The sequence below is a fragment of the Primulina tabacum genome, chromosome 8 (genome assembly GCF_025594145.1).
Source record: "Primulina tabacum isolate GXHZ01 chromosome 8, ASM2559414v2, whole genome shotgun sequence".
In the NCBI taxonomy this organism is placed as follows: domain Eukaryota; kingdom Viridiplantae; phylum Streptophyta; class Magnoliopsida; order Lamiales; family Gesneriaceae; genus Primulina; species Primulina tabacum.
The window spans coordinates 1,207,249-1,228,479 of NC_134557.1; the positions used below are offsets into that span (position 1 = coordinate 1,207,249).

The 21,231-nt window shown below is 33.2% G+C and overlaps 4 protein-coding genes across 6 annotated transcripts; 3 read left to right on the plus strand and 1 right to left on the minus strand.

The window, feature by feature from the left end:
* Positions 1-2,894: 2,894 nt before the first annotated feature.
* LOC142552720 (patatin-like protein 2) lies at positions 2,895-7,272 on the minus strand. Of its 2 annotated transcripts, none has more exons than XM_075662493.1 (7): positions 7,078-7,271; positions 6,820-7,001; positions 6,549-6,732; positions 5,721-5,882; positions 5,288-5,590; positions 3,264-3,439; positions 2,895-3,166 (listed from the first exon to the last, which is right to left on the minus strand). In XM_075662493.1, the coding sequence occupies exons 1-7, from the start codon at positions 7,213-7,215 to the stop codon at positions 2,953-2,955; spliced, it is 1,359 nt and encodes a 452-aa protein (XP_075518608.1). In that variant the 5' UTR covers positions 7,216-7,271; the 3' UTR covers positions 2,895-2,952. The 2 variants fall into 2 exon arrangements, with proteins under 2 accessions (XP_075518608.1, XP_075518609.1); XM_075662494.1 differs by lacking the exons at positions 2,895-3,166; positions 3,264-3,439 and adding exons at positions 4,681-4,940; positions 5,022-5,197 and having other exon boundaries at positions 7,078-7,272.
* Positions 7,273-10,742: 3,470 nt separating this feature from the next.
* On the plus strand, positions 10,743-12,620 carry LOC142552721 (uncharacterized). Of its 2 annotated transcripts, none has more exons than XM_075662496.1 (2): positions 10,743-11,140; positions 11,489-12,620. In XM_075662496.1, exon 2 carries the CDS (start codon positions 11,502-11,504, stop codon positions 12,420-12,422), a length of 921 nt encoding a protein of 306 aa, XP_075518611.1. In that variant the 5' UTR covers positions 10,743-11,140; positions 11,489-11,501; the 3' UTR covers positions 12,423-12,620. The 2 variants fall into 2 exon arrangements, with proteins under 2 accessions (XP_075518611.1, XP_075518610.1); XM_075662495.1 differs by having other exon boundaries at positions 10,743-11,019; positions 11,489-12,619.
* Positions 12,621-12,790: 170 nt separating this feature from the next.
* On the plus strand, positions 12,791-13,769 carry LOC142552723 (putative calcium-binding protein CML25). Its single transcript, XM_075662497.1, has one exon. The coding sequence runs from the start codon at positions 13,035-13,037 to the stop codon at positions 13,620-13,622; it is 588 nt and encodes a 195-aa protein (XP_075518612.1). The 5' UTR covers positions 12,791-13,034; the 3' UTR covers positions 13,623-13,769.
* A 3,448-nt stretch (positions 13,770-17,217) lies between these two features.
* LOC142552725 (putative peroxygenase 4) lies at positions 17,218-21,225 on the plus strand. Its single transcript, XM_075662500.1, has 6 exons — positions 17,218-17,373; positions 17,443-17,538; positions 17,793-17,878; positions 18,694-18,788; positions 20,526-20,651; positions 20,936-21,225. The coding sequence occupies exons 1-6, from the start codon at positions 17,325-17,327 to the stop codon at positions 21,081-21,083; spliced, it is 600 nt and encodes a 199-aa protein (XP_075518615.1). The 5' UTR covers positions 17,218-17,324; the 3' UTR covers positions 21,084-21,225.
* The last annotated feature ends 6 nt before the right edge of the window (positions 21,226-21,231 follow it).

The window sequence follows — 21,231 nt, forward strand, 5'->3', positions numbered from 1 at the left end:
TTAAATAACTTATTAAATTTATTTAAACACTAGTTCAAATATAAATTTCATTAATTTAAATAATTAAACATTTTACTTGATTTAATATAATAATAAAATTTACTATTAAATTTGATAAACTTGTTTATATATTTTTAATAATTTTATTAATTAAACATAATATTATACAAGAATAAGTATTATAATTATTTATACATTTTTTTTAAAAAATACAATTTTAAACTTAATATCAAACACATTATAATTGACCACAACAAATAAATTTTAACTAAAGTGTTGCAGAACTATCGCTTTGCATCAACCTACCTAGCTAGCTCTCAGTATAATAAGACTGGGTTGGAGCAAAAAATCCAACACCATTTTAGTGTTTTGGATTGGAGTTTCTGTAAAAGAGTCACGATGGTCTGAAAATGCAAGTGCGAAATGAGATAAAGTCAAACTTCTTATAAATTAAAGTTGGGAAAAATCACCTTTCTTGGTTCTAAAAAATCTGGATATGAGTGTTGAGACTGAAAAATATAAAACTCAAGCACGATCAAAGAAAGAAATTAGAGCAAAAGGAACGACACGCATTTACTTGGTTCGGATTGAGATCAATCTTACATCCAAGGTTCTGGGAACACCCCAAGAGAATTCACTATAATGAACAAGTTTGATATGATTACAATTCTCCACTGATCTCACAAAGCCACACTACAACCGAGTTCTCAATACAATCTATATCCGATTGCGAAGCTTGTATAGTGCTCGGTCACCCTGAATCACAGCAATTCTTGGCTCAAGAGTTATTCCAAGGAGGGAAGAAGGATCAGAGTGATTTTTCACTTTGTGTACAGAGAGTATTTCATGAATAAGACGAAGAAAGAGCTTAGTCTGTTAAGTCAGTTAGCAGGCCCCTTTAACCATTCTATTCTCATTTAATCCATTGACTTCCAAGACTTAGTCTCAGCCGTTGGATGAGTACATCGCATCCTTGTGCCATCTAAGCCCTTTGATCACAAACGAGTCAAAATAATCTTCACAATGAGTTTTAGTATTCTATTCCTTCACGATTTATAATATGATGGTGTATATTCTTAATAAATAGATTTTTATTTTTTATCATTATTCTCAGAGAGAATAAATATTACATAAATTTTCCGATGTAACATTAACATGATGCATTTTAGTATTCAAATCTGCGACATCGATAACACTGTATTGTAGGGGCTAACAGCTTTGAAGGAAAACATGGGATAAGTCGTGAATCCCTTGGTATGAATGATCTTCGAACGTGGCTTCATTATTCTCTTTTGGCTGGTCACATTGTTTAGGTGTGGGATTGTTCCTTTGCTTTCTTTCTCCAACTGCCGAAGTTTCCTTTCGGTAGACAATATTCCAGCAAATCTGAAAAAAATAATAAATGAAAAAAAAGCTTTCATTTTTGAGAAACAATTAACAAATTAATAAATAGAAATACATACATATATATATATATATATATATATACCTTTTGAGGGCATTTGCATTTGTGCCGCCATTTTTAATGGGTATTGATAGACCCGTCATAGTGTTTACCAGTGAAATCGGATCATTTAGAAGCTTCTCACCAATGGTCGCAAGTCTCTCCAAGTTTTCTACTGTTGCGATATCCACTGAATTTTCAATGCCACTCAGCGTATCATCCTACATTAACAAACGTATTTAAACAAAAATAATATATGTGTTTAATGACATTAACCTGATCTTCTTCATCAATCGTTACTTCTATGTTTTCAAGATCAGAGAGTAACTTGGTGAATTCATCGATGTATTCATCTATGGACTTATTCTCCTCAATCTTGAATCCATAAAACCGTTGTTTCAGATAAATTCTGTTGGGAAGTGCTTTCGTCATATATAGTTGCTCCAATTTGGTCCACATCTCAGAAGCAGACTTTTCTTTTACCACTTTTCTGAGAATTTGATCGCTCAGACTCAGAACGATTGTATTTCTTGCTTTCTTGAGAATCTCGGCTTTGTTTTGTATTGTGTCGGGCATTTTTGATTCACCATTTAGAGCCTCATACTAGCCCTAAGTTTCCCAGGTGTGCAATCATTTTCTCCCTCCACAAATTAAAGTCGTTTCTGCCATCGAATTTCTCCACCTCGAATCTTGATGTTGAAATATTGAAGGTTTGCCCCTGGCCAGTAGACTATCCACAAGAAATCAACACAAAGCTTCGATCGAGCAGTCAATTCAGCGGCTTCCGGTTTCAGTTAATATTCAACAGTAGGACAAGAACCTGGCTCTGATACCAGTTTGTTGAGACTGAAAATATAAAACTCAAGCACGATCAAAGAAAGAAATTAGAGCAAAAGGAACGACACGCATTTACTTGGTTCGGATTGAGATCAATCCTACATCCAAGGTTATGGGAACACCCCAAGAGAATTCACTATAATGAACAAGTTTGATACGATTACAATTCTCCACTGATCTCACAAAGCCACACTACAACCGAGTTCTCAATACAAACTATATCCGAGTGCGAAGCTTGTATAGTGCTCGGTCACCCTGAATCACAGCAATTCTTGGCTCAAGAATTATTCCAAGGAGGGAAGAAGGATCAGAGTGATTTTTCACTTTGTGTACAGAGAATATTTCATGAAGAAGACGAAGAAAGAGCTTAGTCTATTAAGTCAGTTAGCAGGCCCCTTTAACCATTCTATTCTCATTTAATCCATTGACTTCCAAGACTTAGTCTCAGCCGTTGGATGAGTACATCGCATCCTTGTGCCATCTAAGCCCTTTGATCACAAACGAGTCAAAATAATCTTCACAATGAGTTTTAGTATTCTATTCCTTCACGATTTATAATATGATGGTGTATATTCTTAATAAATAGATTTTTATTTTTTATCATTATTCTCAGAGAGAATAAATATTACATAAATTTTCCGATGTAACATTAACATGATGCATTTTAGTATTCAAATCCGCGACATCGATAACACTGTATTGTAGGGGCTAACAGCTTTGAAGGAAAACATGGGATAAGTCGTGAATCCCTTGGTATGAATGATCTTCGAACGTGGCTTCATTATTCTCTTTTGGCTGGTCACATTGTTTAGGTGTGGGATTGTTCCTTTGCTTTCTTTCTCCAACTGCCGAAGTTTCCTTTCGGTAGACAATATTCCAGCAAATCTGAAAAAAATAATAAATGAAAAAAAAGCTTTCATTTTTGAGAAACAATTAACAAATTAATAAATAGAAATACATACATATATATATATATATATACCTTTTGAGGGCATTTGCATTTGTGCCGCCATTTTTAATGGGTATTGATAGACCCGTCATAGTGTTTACCAGTGAAATCGGATCATTTAGAAGCTTCTCACCAATGGTCGCAAGTCTCTCCAAGTTTTCTACTGTTGCGATATCCACTGAATTTTCAATGCCACTTAGCGTATCATCCTACATTAACAAACGTATTTAAACAAAAATAATATATGTGTTTAATGACATTAACCTGATCTTCTTCATCAATCGTTACTTCTATGTTTTCAAGATCAGAGAGTAACTTGGTGAATTCATCGATGTTTTCATCTATGGACTTATTCTCCTCAATCTTGAATCCATAAAACCGTTGTTTCAGATAAATTCTGTTGGGAAGTGCTTTCGTCATATATAGTTGCTCCAATTTGGTCCACATCTCAGAAGCAGACTTTTCTTTTACCACTTTTTTGAGAATTTGATCGCTCAGACTCAGAACGATTGTATTTCTTGCTTTCTTGAGAATCTCGGCTTTGTTTTGTATTGTGTCGGGCATTTTTGATTCACCATTTAGAGCCTCATATAGCCCTAAGTTTCCCAGGTGTGCAATCATTTTCTCCCTCCACAAATTAAAGTCGTTTCTGCCATCGAATTTCTCCACCTCGAATCTTGATGTTGACATATTGAAGGTTTGCCCCTGGCCAGTAGACTATCCACAAGAAATCAACACAAAGCTTCGATCGAGCAGTCAATTCAGCGGCTTCCGGTTTCAGTTAAGATTCAAGAGTAGGGCAAGAACCTGGCACTGATACCAGTTTGTTGAGACTGAAAAATATAAAACTCAAGCACGATCAAAGAAAAAAATTAGAGCAAAAGGAACGACACGCATTTACTTGGTTCGGATTGAGATCAATCCTACATCCAAGGTTATGGGAACACCCCAAAAGAATTCACTATAATGAACAAGTTTGATACGATTACAATTCTCCACTGATCTCACAAAGCCACACTACAACCGAGTTCTCAATACAAACTATATCCGAGTGCGAAGCTTGTATAGTGCTCGGTCACCCTGAATCACAGCAATTCTTGGCTCAAGAATTATTCCAAGGAGGGAAGAAGGATCAGAGTGATTTTTCACTTTGTGTACAGAGAATATTTCATGAAGAAGACGAAGAAAGAGCTTAGTCTATTAAGTCAGTTAGCAGGCCCCTTTAACCATTCTATTCTCATTTAATCCATTGACTTCCAAGACTTAGTCTCAGCCGTTGGATGAGTACATCGCATCCTTGTGCCATCTAAGCCCTTTGATCACAAACGAGTCAAAATAATCTTCACAATGAGTTTTAGTATTCTATTCCTTCACGATTTATAATATGATGGTGTATATTCTTAATAAATAGATTTTTATTTTTTATCATTATTCTCAGAGAGAATAAATATTACATAAATTTTCCGATGTAACATTAACATGATGCATTTTAGTATTCAAATCCGCGACATCGATAACACTGTATTGTAGGGGCTAACAGCTTTGAAGGAAAACATGGGATAAGTCGTGAATCCCTTGGTATGAATGATCTTCGAACGTGGCTTCATTATTCTCTTTTGGCTGGTCACATTGTTTAGGTGTGGGATTGTTCCTTTGCTTTCTTTCTCCAACTGCCGAAGTTTCTTTTCGGTAGACAATATTCCAGCAAATCTGTAAATAAAATAAAAAAAAAAGCTTTCGTTTTTGAGAAACAATTAACAAATTAATAAATAGAAATACATATATATATACCTTTTGAGGGCATTTGCATTTGTGCCGCCATTTTTAACGGGTATTGATAGACCCGTCATAGTATTAACCCGTGAAATCGGATCATTTAAAAGCTTCTCACCAATGGTCGCAAGTCTCTCCAAGTTTTCTACTGTTGCGATATCCACTGAATTTTCAATGCCACTTAGCGTATCCTCCTACATTAACAAACGTATTTAAACAACAACAAAAATAACATATGTGTTTAATGACATTAACCAATTAACGAATCAATTCGAAAAGCTTACTTGGATTCTTAGGTAATTATCCTCTGAGAAAAAAGCTTGGAAAATCAAGGCATTGTGAAAATCAACCATGTCTGCACTGGCTTGAGTGAATATCTCGAGCAACGGCGTCGTTCCACCGTGAAGAAGCCAATCCAGGATACCCCATTTTCTAGCAATTCTGCTATTGTATTTCTCCTCGACCTTGGCAGCACCCGTCCCTATCGATAACGTTAGAATACGAGGGTAGTCTCCAGGTTTTATTTGGGACAAGTCGACGTTCTTGTCAAACATATGTTTCGTCACCTCAGTTATAGCAATCAATGTCTGTTGGCATGATAGAAAAACAAAAGTCGATTAAAATAATTAATTTATGGTTATAAAAAAGTATACATTTGGATTCTGTTTTATCCCACAAACCACGATCGATCGGTGAAATTAATATATAATTTTTTACCGGATTATTAGCAGCAACGCCACCATCAATGAGATTGAACTCGTAATCATAACCATTTGCATCAATTGTCTTGAACTCATGACCGGGGAGAAATGTCGGAGCTGCCGAAGTACTTATGCAAATGTCCGACAGTTTAGCATCTAACCACGTGCATCTTTTTGCCTGCACGAGGTTGTTAATTACAACTTTAATTTAATTTATATGACTTGGATTAGATTATTATAACATATAACACACACATACACAAACAAATCACCCGACCACTTTACCGAATTACATGTACCACCTTGATGGGCCCTCATTTTAATCGTGGATGCCCAATTATATGTATATGTTCACAGAATAAAATAAAGGGAGGCAAAAAGGGAAAAAAAAAAAAAAAAAGAGAGGAGACTACGGGCTGGTCAAGCCGCCTACCTCCACTAGACAGAACATTACATTATATTTTAATACTCAAATTTCGGACTTATGAATAGATCCAAACTCATTTACTTAATAAATTTATTAATGACAAAGACTAGCTTGTGTCCATATATATATATATATATATATATATATATATAGAGAGAGAGAGAGAGAATATATAAATATAGAACAATTTTAACTCATTTACTTTAAAATAATTTCAGATATGTCAGTCATAACTCAAGTATAATTAATTGTATAAATCCAAACTTTAACTTGGGAAAATGATTCAAATGTGCTAAATAATAGAGAAGCATAAATAAAGGGTAAAACATAAAGTAATAACAATAATTATAATGAAGCTCTTTGGAAAAGCCCGAGATACCAAAATGGGCCCAAAAATTAACGTTGATATATACCTACCTCATAAGTGGAAAAGATGACAGGCTGCAGACGCTTTATATCGAAAGCTGGAATCACCACGTTAGTTAGAGCTTGAGTCAACGTAATCTCTCTCAACTCTTCCCTCAGTACTTTATGAAGATGTCTCCCATCATACAAAGGTCCACTCAATGATTTGAACAATTTCCCGAACGGAAATAACGTGCTTCAAGATCATGACCAGTATCATATATTATGTGTGTGTTTGTGGCCAAAATTGAAAAATAATCAGTCCAAGAGATCGTCAACTTACTGAGTTTGTGGGAAGATTTTGGGGCAGTTCTCCAAGTAGAAAGGCTTAATGTCTTTTGCGGCGTAAAGGGGTCGATTATTTTCGTCGGGGGCCGAGATCATGGCGGTGACCAGGCCACCGGTGCTAGTCCCCGCGATCACGTCGAAGTAATCCGCGAGTCTTGCATTATCTCCATCTAGCTCCTGCAACAAGTCACGAATCAAGATTCTTGATGGGGAATCTAGTAAAATACATATGATTTATCTTTGTTTCTGTTACCTGAAGTTGAGATTCAAGAAACTCGAGGATAACAGCTGGTATGATTCCTTTGATGCCACCTCCATCAATACTGAGGACTGTAACGAATCTGTTACTTTTTGGAGGAACTGGTTCTTGAAGGGATGAATTTGTCTCCATTTTCCTGCAGATGAGATCCAGTGAAAGAAAGAAAGAAAGAGAGAAATATATATACATATAATAGAGCACAACCAGCTGGACTCGGAATAATTAATAGACCTCGTTGGGTACCTAACGAATGAGCCACTTGGAATATCGACTAAGATTTTTTTCATTCGTCTCAAACATATAATTTAATTTACACATAATTAATCTATCCCAATCTTTAAATAAATTAATTACTTGCAAAAATATTTTTATATTATTAAAACATTCATTAAATAAGGATAACTTCGAATTTTTTTTTTTAAAAATTCCTTTTTAGAGTACTTTTTAAAATATGTGTGAATATATATTTAACCTGGTATAGAGGGAGTATTAAACTTACCCAAAAGTTGACTATTATATCTTTTGTAATCAGTGAACCTTATTATTTATTATTCATAAAACAGACGACGCCAAACGATCGATAATAATGTATAAGAGTTGTTTAATTTTAGTATTTTTCATTTATACTTAAGTGCTTACATCCTCCCGTTAATGAATAAACTCAAGAGGAATATAATTTTGGAAATAATTTGTTGGATGCAATAATTGTCCTTGCTTGGTAGAGCGATCGAACCATGATGCTTGAACTGATGTGCGGTTTAAAAGATTTTAGTTGCACAATTACTACTAGCTATAGATTTTGGTAAAGCGGCAATCACTCGGTCCTACATAATTATAATTTAATTTTTTAAATTATCTATATTTATCTATCTATAATACGTCATATGCTTCTATATTGTTATTATATTATAAAGATTGGACCCCATACTAATTACTTCCAATCTTCTACCAAGTTTTCTTTCTTGATAGAAAAAATAACATAACAAAATAGAAACTCGAATATTATTTTTTTTATAAAGAAACTCAAATATTAAATCAAAATTTTAGAAAATTTTAATATCATTATATTTTACATAAAAATTTACTACTTAATATAATTAAACTCAAATATAATTATATTTTGTATTAAAATTTAATCCCTACGCACACATTAGGATGCGTGCATGGTTTAGTTAAATAACATACGACGATCCGATACTCTGGAAAAATCGATTATTAATCAAGTGATTAAACAACACCTTAGTCATAATTGAGGGTGTGGTTGGCTATCGAGATCGGTCATCCTCCCTTCTTAAAATTTTCAAAATTAATAATTAATTTTGTTTTAATGATACATATTTACTCATCTTTTTATTTTAAAAATTATATTATAATTAAATACATTCACACGTTATTTATTTATAACTTAGGGTTCCCACATGACTTAGTTTGTCCTTTTCTCGCACGATTCAGCTTGTTAATTGTTTTTATTTTTCACGCAATTCAACTTGTTATTTTTTATTCGTTTAATTTAAATATGCATCTCTTTTTGTACTTGGTCATATTATAATATAATATAAACTCGAGTAGCTGTGATTTCTTGAACTGTGCAAGAAAACTATATAAAAACTCATCCTTCCATGTGCCTACCCACCCCTAAATTTATGATGATTTAAACATGTGTGTATTAAATTCAATTTTTTAAATATCAAACAAAATTCGATATAATGAATACGTTCCTATTTTTCTAACTTTTATAATTTGCACGAAAGTTGTTTACGAGGTTGTGTGTATTAATAATCACAAACGAATCGAATCTTTTAACTTGTTTAAAACATATAATACTCAATAATTGAGAAACTTATCCGCGAGGAGGTTGACTTTATCGTGAATCATTAAATTGATTTTCTAAAATGATCCGAACCGTAGTATTATAATTTCACACAATGCATGGTTCAGGTTTTATATAGTTTTCTAGTAAGTGATTTCGCATTTATTTTTTTCATTATTTAAATTAATTCGTTTAGATTATATATAGGACATGCTTTTCATTGGTAAATCATCTAGAAAATGGATATATTATATTCCCCACGATCTTGTGTGCATCTTACATTTATGCATATATATAGTCCCCAGAATCTTCTGCTCTGAATTTAATCGTCGTAATGAAGATCGACCATTGATCAGCAGAAGCATTAGCAGGAAAACAGCAAGATACATTATCATGGTGAAATTCTTGGGGAACTTCATCTTGAGAAAAGAAAGAGTGGCGATATCTCAAGTAGTAAAAAAATGGATATATTCCCCACGATCATGTATCTATCTTACATTTATACATACATAAAAAAAGAATATGGGGTGGGTGGGTGGGAGTGGTACGTTTCAGGATATTAAATTGGAGATAAGGCATTCATAAATTCAAAAGATTCATATTTTTCAACAATCTTACCCACCTATGCAGTATCAAAAGATCAACATAATCAAAGAAAGATTCTTGTTTACTTTGTATATTATGGCAGCTTTACTTTCAATTTTGCCGATGAGGCCTTGACCTGATGATTAAGGTTGAGCTTCCGAGACTTTTTGGTCTTAGGTTTGAGTCTCGCTGGTTACAAGTATTATTTTTTTAATTTATTTAGATAGATTTAATTGTTTTTTTACACTCTTTGCCCGAGATAAGCAAGTGTCGGCTCCACACTCAAGTCCTGCCATTAATGCAAACAATGGTATTATATCTTTGTAATCTGAAACAATATTATACTTGTATACTTAAAACAAATTAAAAAAACCAAAACTTTCAATTTTCAATCATTTTCTTATTTCTTTGTTCAATAGAAAATTTGATATACTTTAATTTAATTAGTTTGATTAATTTCGAGATTCACCGCTAGTTTTTGTTACTCGAAATGTATATAAGAAATTTCAATTTAAATTATTTTGAACTAAAACCTAATTATGTTTAAATAATCCAGTTTCGATTTCGCCAACCATTCGGGTCATTTTCAAATAATTAGATTTGGGCTTCACCGAGAGCCATCTAGAACCGTATCTCTAGGCTCTAGCTCGCTCTTTGGACACAGATTCAGGCCCATATATGCGTTATTTCATCATACCCATGTGGTACATTGTCCCATGATAGGATGAATGGCCAGGATTTGCCCACGCATATATAGGACCCACTTTTTTTTTTAAATTGTATGTGTGGCAAGATCTTATCCCGTTGAAATGAAGTGAGGGTAATGTCCATATAAGTAGGATCTCATTTAACCCATATACGTCTCTTTCCCCCGTGGACCTCATAATTTAAGGCTTCGTTTGGAGTAAAAAAAAGGAAAGAAAAGATAGTATTCGGAAGGAAAAAGTAAAAAAATGTGTTTTCGAAAGATTTTATTAATGAAAGGAAAACAGATGAAATGAGTGATTTTTTTTTTCCCATCTTCAAAATATTTTCCAACCAAAAATAGAAAGAAAAAAAAAACTCAACTTTACGTCCATTATCAAAAATATTTCCCTCCCAAATAAAAATATTTATTTATTTATTTTTCTTTCTTCGATTCTCAATTTAAAAAATATATTATTTCTTTTATTTTCTTTTTCCTAGTCCAACTCCCAAACGTCCTGCTTCAGCACTTGCTTCAACCCATTACTTTAAGGTAAAATAACCTCTTTATAGGGTAATTAGTTTCTTTCCTCTCAGACTTTGATTTCATGATTTGTTATTGCATTGAAATGAAGATTTTTCGTTGGACTGGGCTGAAGGGAGGTGTTTTACTTTGTTTTTCTACAATTTGTTGCGTGGTTGAGTTTAGGAAGCATGTTTTGGTACTGTAACTGTTCGATAAAAGGATTATGTGGGCAAGTACGCTTGATGTATGAGCTTTGTCGATCCATGGCCAAATAGGTTTCTTGCAGCGCAGAACCAACCATAATCCCACAAAATTGGTGTCCAGGTTCAAGGTGAAGCGAATTTAAATTAGTCGTCAAGCTTAGACGTTTTGGTGAAGTTGAAAGGATCCAGACGCTTGTGTTTTTCCAAGAATGATTAATGAAGTTGAATCGTAGGCGATAATCATTCTTGGTAATGGATATTTGTTAAGTACAAGATGGATGGTGTGTAAATTGATCTTGTTTAAATATTTAGATCATAGTAAATGATCTGTCAGATGTTAAACTTGGATAAGACACATGATTGGCCTTACATTATACGGTACCACACGCCTAAGTGTGACATGCCCCTCTAACATCTGTGGACTAAACAATATCAATCAGACAGTCGTTTCTCAAATGAGGAAATAAATCGATCTTTATGTGTAGCTTGTGAAAAAAATTCAGTTCTACTCTTTGGACTTATCTCCAACTGCTTGTATTTGTTGATTTTCTTCATCTGGTTTGGATTACTGAGCAACTGTATTTGGATTTTTGACAGGATTCGCCATACCATGTCTACTTTGCGTCAGATTAAAATATTCTGCTGTTGTAAATCACTTCCCTCTGCTCGCCTGTTCCAGCACCTACATTTATTCGCCTCCACTGGCGACGGAAGGAATTCAGATTACCCTCCAGAACCCATTCCAAACTGGTCTTTAAGAAGGCAAACTTTACCTGACAACCCTAAATTTCCAAAATCCAATCTTGGAAATGAAAATGAGAATCTAAATTCATGTGAGGGCATAGATGATGACGATTTTGTGGAAAGATTTAAACTTGGCCTTGATCTCAACTCCGGAGATACAAAACTTGATTCTGCTAATGGCAGAAGTAAGCCATCAGAAAATGCTGAGCCGCTGTTGCCTCCGCATGGTGCGGATGTGATATTCAAGAATATGAAGAAGACGAGGTTGATCCCGAATGCAGTAGCCATGCTTGATGGTTTGTGTAAAGATGGGTTGGAGCAAGAGGCAATGAAGCTATTCGGATTAATCCGCGAGAACGGTTCGATGCCAGAAGTGGTTGTATACACTGCTGTGGTTGAGGGTTTCTGCAAAGCATGCAATTTTGAGGATGCAGTGCGAATTTTCAAGAAAATGCAGAGTAATGATGTGGTTCCAAATGCACATAGCTATGGGCTCTTGATTCGGGCTCTATGTAGAGGGAAGAGGCTGGAGGATGCATTCAGTATTTGCATTGAAATGTTGGAGGCTGGACATTCGCCAAATTTGGCTACTTTTATTGGTTTGGTGGACAAGTATTGTGGGGAAAAGGATCTGGAAGCGGCTGGAAACGTGATCCAAGCGATGAAGGAGAAGGGTTTTTCCGTTGAAGAGAAAGCAGTTGAGGAGTATTTGGAAAAGAAAGGACCTTTCTCACCTTTTGTTTGGAAAGCAATCCTTGGGAAGGAGGCTTCGAAGAGGACTTCGTAAAGTGGATTTTTTGAAATTTTTGTTCGAGGAATCCTTGTATATGGTCTAGTGGAACATGTATCTACAGGTTCACTTTCGACACACTTTTTTCTCCAAATTCATAGAACTGGAATCTTGAAGGCAGACAGATAGGAATAAAATATGTTGTGGTTTTATATCAAAAATAAAGTTGAAGTTAAAATAATTAGCGAGATTTGGGTAAGAATTCAAATGAATTTGTAATTTTAAAATACGCATTTTGACGTCAAATTTTAAAATGTTGAAATTGAAGTGATAAACCCGAAACTATATATGACAGTAGAATATATCAGAAACATATAATATTCATTGCATAATATTTGATAATTCATATAACTCCGATCCGATTAGATTTGCACCACCAACAATAACAGATGTTCTTGATCCTGTATTATGAATCTACGTCCATACGAGGGTGAAATTCAGAATCTCTCCTGAATCCGCACGACATGGGTTCACCACAAAATATATATATATATAAATTCAAAAAATAAACGATCATTTATACGGATTCTCTCAGATCTCTCCATTCCACCTCAAATTGTTTCTTTCTCCCATCTCTTGGAGCTTTGCTTAATTTGTTGTATTCTGATCATGGGATTTAAATCATTGTTCAACCGGAAGAAGAAACATCGCCGCGGCGGCGGGGAAGGAGTAGACGGGCTGCCACTGACGTCGGTGAATGTCGAACCCATAAACTCGAGATCATCGTCTCTGAATTCCCGCGCCAGGATCGAGGAGGAGTTGGAGCAAGTTTTCAAGAAATTCGACGTGAATGGAGACGGCAAGATCTCCGCGTCAGAGCTGGGGTCCATAATGAGCAGCCTGGGGAATGCCGCCACGGAGGTGGAACTGGACAGCATGATCCGCGAGGTGGATTCAGACGGGGACGGGTTCATCAATTTGCATGAATTCATCGAGTTGAACACCAAGGACATCGATCATGACGAGATATTGGAGAATCTGAGGGACGCATTCCGGGTGTTCGATATCGATAAGAACGGATCGATTTCAGCGGAGGAGCTGCAGGATGTGCTGATGAGCCTGGGAGAAGAATGCGGATTGGCGGAATGCAGGAAGATGATCAGCGGGGTGGATTCAGATGGGAATGGGGAGATCAGTTTCGAGGAGTTTAAGGTGATGATGACCATGGGATCTCGTTTTGATGCAACCAAAGATTGACTGAAATGAAAGATAATCCATTCATTCTCTGTAATATTTCCATGCACTGAGTAAAGTTATTGTTCAACTAGTATATATAGAAGCTCGTTTAATTAGTTTCTTTGATTTGATATATAAGTTTTAATTCAATATACGTTTTGATATAATATAAACCATTTCAGAAATATTCAAAGATTGGTCTGATATCTCTTTTCTTTTGGGATTTCGTTTTTTGCACTTGAAAGACAAGATTTTAAAAGATATTAATGCATCGTATATCATCTATATCTATGTTATTAAACACGAGAAACTGCATTCTGCAATAATTATTTTTTAATCTCAATTCTATAAAACTGATCCAATCCCAAAATAACTCCTCCCCATCATGATAACATATATATTTTTAACTCGAACATAAATTAAAAAAAAATCTACTCCAATATCATCGTGTAACCTGCAAGCTGATGGAGTTGATATATAATGTTTATATTTACATCTAAAAACCCAAGAAAAAAAAATAGGAAAGAAGAAAAACAGACGGATCTAGGAATGACAAATTTTCCCACAGGTTTGGGGTCCCATGGGGAAAACCCGATTCGGGGATGGAGATCCCCGATTTTTTCGGGTTCGGAGATTTTTTTAAATCCCCGATGTAGTTCGGGGCGGGTATAAGATTATTATCACCATCCCCGAATCCGCCCCGAAAATAATATCAATAAGAAAATAATAGTATTATTAGTATCAATAATATAATAATAATATTACTTTTAAAATATTAATAATAATAATATTATTATCACTGATAATAATAGATAATAATAAGTTTTTGCTTAAGAAAATATCTAAATCCATCATTGTCTTGCCATATTAATATTTTTGAAATGAGGATGAGGGCGGGGAAGAGAAGTTGATCCCCGAAGTTTCGTGTTTGGGGATTCCTCGAACCTGAAAAAGCGGAGATTGGGACGGGTATGAGGGTGAGGATGGAATTCGGGGACAGGGTATCCTACCGATATTCACAATAAAAAGTAATACTCTTAGCATAAAAAGTAATATTTTTTCATTGATGACCCAAATAAGATATATGTCTCACAAAATACGAACCGTGAGACCGTCTCACACAAGTTTTTACCCTTATTTCTATTGTAATATCTTAAAATTAATATTTTAAAAAGTAAATTCTAAGATCGCATTCTTTACTAAGTTTATGACTTATAACTCACCAATATTCAGGAATTTATCTTAATTGTCTATTCAGAATGTAACGATCATGAGTTATCTGGATCTTGATCTCCCTCTGACGCTTTCTCCTGTAAATTGAATCTCTATGAGATTAGGCTTTTCTAATTTTTGTAATAATATTCTCGGTTTTTTTGTTTTTTTACAAAGTTTTTACATGATTAGGTGTTTTTTTCTTTGATAAAATATTTTGACATAGTTTTGAAATTGAAGCAACTTTGAACCATCAGCCAAGAAGTAAGGTAAAGTAAATTATGCCCATTAATTGAATAAGCCCAGCTGTATGAAACCAAATCCAACCGAATATGTAATATTAACTTCAATATCAATTATAGATATAAATGATTATCATTTTATTAAAAATTATAGTTAACGATAATTACATAACTCAAATGTTTTTTTTTATTATACCTGTGGTCAACTATTTTTCAAATGCTTTCTCGATGAAAATAATTGTTGCTCCATAAAATTTAATTCTCAAATTTTAAAGAAAAATGGAATCAAAATATTTTTTCTATTTGTAAAACAAAAACCATTTTTTCCAAATTTATAGTTGTAGGACACAAAGCTTTACTACTTCTGGAGAAATTATGGCTGACAATAACAATTCGATGGTTCTTGGTGTCACAACCTCGTATATTTCCTACTTTTTAAGCAAATATATATTTGCATTTGCTTGGACGTCTCATTAAATGTTAGAAAAACGTAAGTTTATGATGATACAATCGTAAACGTCTCGTTAATTTGTAGAATATACGTATATACGCAATCAATCTAATAAAAAACAATAAAATATAGCAAATCTATATATAAAGTTGAACTGAAGAAAAGCAAATTAACATTTTTTTTTTAAAAAAAAAGAGTGAATGAATTAAAGAGAGGGGCAATTATCTGGCGGTATGTCTTCTAAGTTTATTATCGTGTTCTTTGCGGTGGAAGCTACGACGTCGGAAGCGTAATAAATTAAATTTTATTGCAAGTTAAGAGACAAATTATACTCGTTTATCCCCTTAAAAGATTCAATTTTTTTTTTTTTAAAAAATAAGTTCTTGAAGGGCCAAATAATATAAATTTTGTAGTTATACAACGTTGAAGGTTCGAATAAATTCCTCAATATAGGCCCACCGATGTCATTCACCATTATTGGCCCTTGTTTGTTTTGTTTTGTTTTGTTTTGTTTTGTTTGATTCTATCATTCATTATTGACCATTAGGGTGACCACGAAGTGTTAAAATCAACTAATTAAATAGTTCTACTCCAAAGGAAACACGCCACCATTTTTGAATGCTTTACTCCTCGTACTTCTTTCAACATTAATTCCTTTTCCCACTTCTTTATCTTTATCCCTTCCAAATTAGTATATAAAATACTCAATCATTTTTTCCCCTATAATTAAAATAAAATTAAATGTCGATAAATAAGTGTGCTGACTTCATTCATATTGATCCCAAAAACACAAAGAACTAGGTGAGGATAAACCGAGGTAATGAGATTTGATTTAGATAATTGAATGTATAAGTTTAAATTTTTAAATAAATTTTTAATGGATATGATATTACATATGTTGGATAATTTTGATACGTAATGAATGAAAATTAAGCAAATTAATCACAATGTGTTTGATTAGAAAAATTCGAAAGGAAGAACGAAACTTAATTAATGAATATTAAGTTCGGTGGTTCAGAATTAAACTCGAAATGAGTTCTTCGAATGTTGAAAAAACTTCAAACGAGTAGTCGGAACATTTAAGGGACGGAAACCGAAAAAAAATCGGTGTACTGTAGAAGGTGCGCACATGCGCGCAGACCCTGCCGAGCGTTGCCGAGAGCGCTCGGCAACACGCGGGGCGCCTGCACGCGTCGCTTCGTGTTTTTTCGTGTCCCTTCGGATTTTTCTGGTATTTTTTCCATTTCTTTGGCATTGTTTGATGCTTGTGGTCAGTTACAATGACCAAGGGACACCATTTTGAATGAAATATCATGTCTTTTCACATGAAAAACATTAAATGATTGACTTATTGAAAATCAAAAACACATATACATAACATATCATTTTGCATATTGTTCTTCTTCCTTCTTCAACAAGAGAGAGTTCCATTCATTTCTTTGTTCTAGAACTTGGATATTTGAGTGCTCATTATCCAAGAGTTGTAGTTGTATCTTGGGAGAAGATTGCCACAAACCTTTAGCACACTGTGAGTGACAAATTCTTTTTAAGGAGAAAGTGTTCAACACTTGCTTCTACAAGTCATTTTCCTATCAAATTTCAATCACACAAACAATATAAACTTAAGCTATCTTAATTTATCCAAAAATAAATTAAAATATAAATCATAGATGCTGGAAAATTCCCATGATACCCTTTCGATCGATTTATCATCCTATATAAATATAGGCCAAACAAAAAACCCACAAATTAAAGCACCTGGTTCTTTTCATCTCTTCTCTCTTGTAATTAATTAATAATTACTCTATCTCAGCTTCAATGGCTGTTGATTTGGATTCATTTTCAAGCAGTAGCGTTGATCAACAAGGCATGAATATATTCTCCTTCTTCAATATTTTTATTTTAATTTTATTAATCGATTATTCAATGAGTGCAGGAATGGAAAGTGACAATCTCACCGTTCTGCAGAAGCATATCATGTTCTTTGATCGGGATAATGATGGGGTAATTTATCCCTGGGAAACTTTTCAAGGTGATCGGTTCAATTATTAATCGATCTATTTATTTTTTGAAGAGAATAAATCTTTAATTATCTGCTTATGGCTATGAAAACACACATATTTCACAGTGAACATTAAAAGGAAGTCCATGAAAGAGTCGCATAAGGGTTTCTGTGGCCATTTATAATATTCAGTCGGAAATCATTTTTAACTGAATATTTAGATAAATTTTGAGTTAACTTATCAATTCTTGGATACTATTTAATCATTTTAATCGAATTTTTAGGTTTTCGAGCTATTGGGTGTGGGATTTTTCTATCTTCTATGGCTTCTCTATTAATCAACATTTCTTTGAGTCGGAAAACGAGACCGGTAAGTCTCTAGCTAGCTTGTTTTTTATACTATTTGAGTTTTTATTTGCTTCAGCGTGTGTATTAATATTACTCATCTCAAATTACACTATGTCTCCTCAATGATTTGTATCAATTATTAAATTAAACATAAAATTAAGCATTTAATAAAATTTAAAAACTTGCACCAATATTTTTCCTCAAAATTTCTATTGCAACTTATTTTCAATATAATATTACTCCTCTCATATTGAACTATGACCTCTAAATAATTTATATCAATTATTATTAAATTAAAAATAAAATCGAAGCATTTAATAAAAATTTAAAAAATTAATGATTTTAATTTTATAATTTACTAATATATAAAGTTAATAAGAGGAGACAAGTCTGATCTTTATGCACGTCAAAGTCATCACGTTGGTATTAGGCTCCTTTTCCTTTTATCCATTGTATTCCAACCAACACCATTAACTAAATATCTCCTCAAATCCAGTGGAGGGAAATGAATATTGAGTGAGTTTGAGAAGATACAATTAGAGAAAATTAATATTTAAAGAAATTATTGAAAAATTGATCACCCGATTCAATTTCAAAATCCTTAATTATTGTGAGCATATTTTTACATGTTTTTTTTTTATTAAAAAAATACAACATGAATCGCTCTAAAGCATCAAATATTCCAAATCTGTGCCATGAATGCGACAATTATTTACACAAATTTTAAAAATAAAACATGTATAAACCGTGTCGAGTCGGATATTTTTTGGAAACTAACTAGCTAATTGAATGAATGAATAATTCACGAGTTTGTCGATGTGATTTTATTGGTGGTAGGGGAAGCCCTTTTCCTTCAAATTCCCAGTTGAGGTGAAGAACATTCACTTGGCCAAGCATGGAAGTGATTCTGGTGTGTATGACAAACGAGGAAGGTTTGCAACTCTGACTTATTTTTCAAACACTGCATACACACACACACACACACACACACACACACACACACACACACACACACACATATATGTATGACAAACGAGGAAGGTTTGCACATATGTTATATATATATGTATATTATGTATATATGTATATATGTATATGACAAACGACGAAGGTTTGCAACTTTGATATGTATATTTGATATCACTCTACATCAATATCTCAATAATGTTTATTTATGGAGTATTTGTAAAATAATATATTGGTAGAAATAATTAAATTTTTAGATTATGAAAAAAATAAGAAATTTAGGAAATGAACAGTGTTTGAAAATAAAAGTGAAAAATTTATTTTTTTAAGATAGAATATTTGATTAGTAAGTGATTTTCATACTACTTTTTTAATTAAAAAAAATAAAAACAATAATATCATTATCAGATAATGCATCTCTCTCTTTATTTATTTGAATGAATGTGACGAGGACTTTTGAATTGGACCAAAAATATTGAGGGGAGTGTCTAGAAGAATTTTCATTTAGTTATCAAAATATCATAATCACTTTGAAAAATTAAGAGATTTGTTTTGAGATTTTAATTAAATTGATCAGAAGCGAAAAGAAATCCGAGTTAAGAAAAAATGAAAATAAATAATGATTTTTTAGTTATTACAAACACTGTTGTTTTTGGATGGTTAGATGAATATCTGGCCACTATATATGTTATTTTCATATTTAATTCTGAACACCTGTTTCTCACATGATATTGGTATCGTCCTACTTTCAGTTACCTCCATGTGATTTCCAAATGACAAAAACTTGTGCGAGACGGTCTCACATGTCATATTTTGTGAGACATATATCTTATTTGGGTCATAAAAAGTACTACTTTTTATGCTAAGAGTCTTATTTTTTATTGTGAATATCGATAGGGTTAACCCATCTCACAGATAAAGATTCGTGAGATCGTTTCACAAGAGACTTATTTTTTTCAAATTATTACATGCAACGATAATCAATTGTAATAATTAATTATAAATGGGCTTCGTGGGTTGTTTTCGCAACTTATAAGTCAATTATTATCACTACTTATGGATAGAATTTGAATGACTTTTAGTGGTGCGACTATAGCTTTTACAATAATGTTGTTTTAAGATACAATATATTTCTTGTGAGACGATTTCACGAATATTTATTTGTGAGACGGATCAACCCTACCGATATTCACAATAAAAAGTAATACTATTAGCATAAAAAGTAATATTTTTTCATGGATGACCCAAATAAGAGAACTGTATCAAAAAATACGACCCGTGAGACCGTCTCACACAAGTTTTTGCCTTTAAGATATATATCATCAGTACGTGAACAAACGGTCCATGAATGCGTTTACGATTTTTTTATTAAAGAAAACAGCAATTTTGTTTCAACGTATTGGTTTATTCGTGATTTTGGTCATCTATGTAGTTCAATTTTAGTCTTAGTCACATATTCTTCAATTTTTGATAATTTTTAATATTTTGTCATCAAATGTACTGATGTCAGATTGTACACATCAGCGATATATCAGAGCTACGTAAACACCACATATGTCTACACCGTATCGAAAAAAAACTAAAACTACAATATTATATATGCAACGACTAACAAAAGATGCACATATTTGATATACCCCATAAAGATATCCTCTGTTATAGTTAGTGATTCTCTATTTTTTTCTTGTTGACTATTTTCAAAGGTTTGTGTCATCTAAGTTTGAGGAGATATTTTCCAAGCATGCACTTGCTCATCCAGATTCATTGACATCCAAAGAACTGGAAAGTTTCGTCAAATCTAATAAAGAGCCCAAAGATTATCGTGGATGGTATGTATAGATAGTCCCCTCTGATCATATCAAAGAAAAATCAATCTTAGTCCGAGTTTTATATATATATATATATATATATATATATATATTATATCTAAAAAAAAGATACGTTGTTGCCAACATTATCTACTAGTGTAGTGGCATAAACTTATCTCGACACGAGAAATTATTGAATTTGATCCTACGTCAAAGCGAAAAATCTCAACCCCGATTGTAATAAAAAAAATCGTCTAATTATCTAACTTCTCGAACTCTTAAAATCGTGGATTGATGAAATTCAGGATGGCTGGGTATGTAGAGTGGAAAATTCTATACATGCTTTGCAAGGATAAAAACGGTCTGCTACATAAAGATGTCATTCGAAATGCATTTGATGGAAGCTTGTTTGAAAGAATGGCAAGGGAAAGAAGCATCAAAGAGACCAAGTAATTTGCAAGAATTATGAAAAGGTTACAAATTAACATGTGAAAATCTATTTTATATGTGAAGATGAATTGATTTGTATAAATTATATAAGTTCTTCATTCTTTTGTGGTGTGATCGAATAAATAATATTCACTTGCTTGCAAAATTTCTC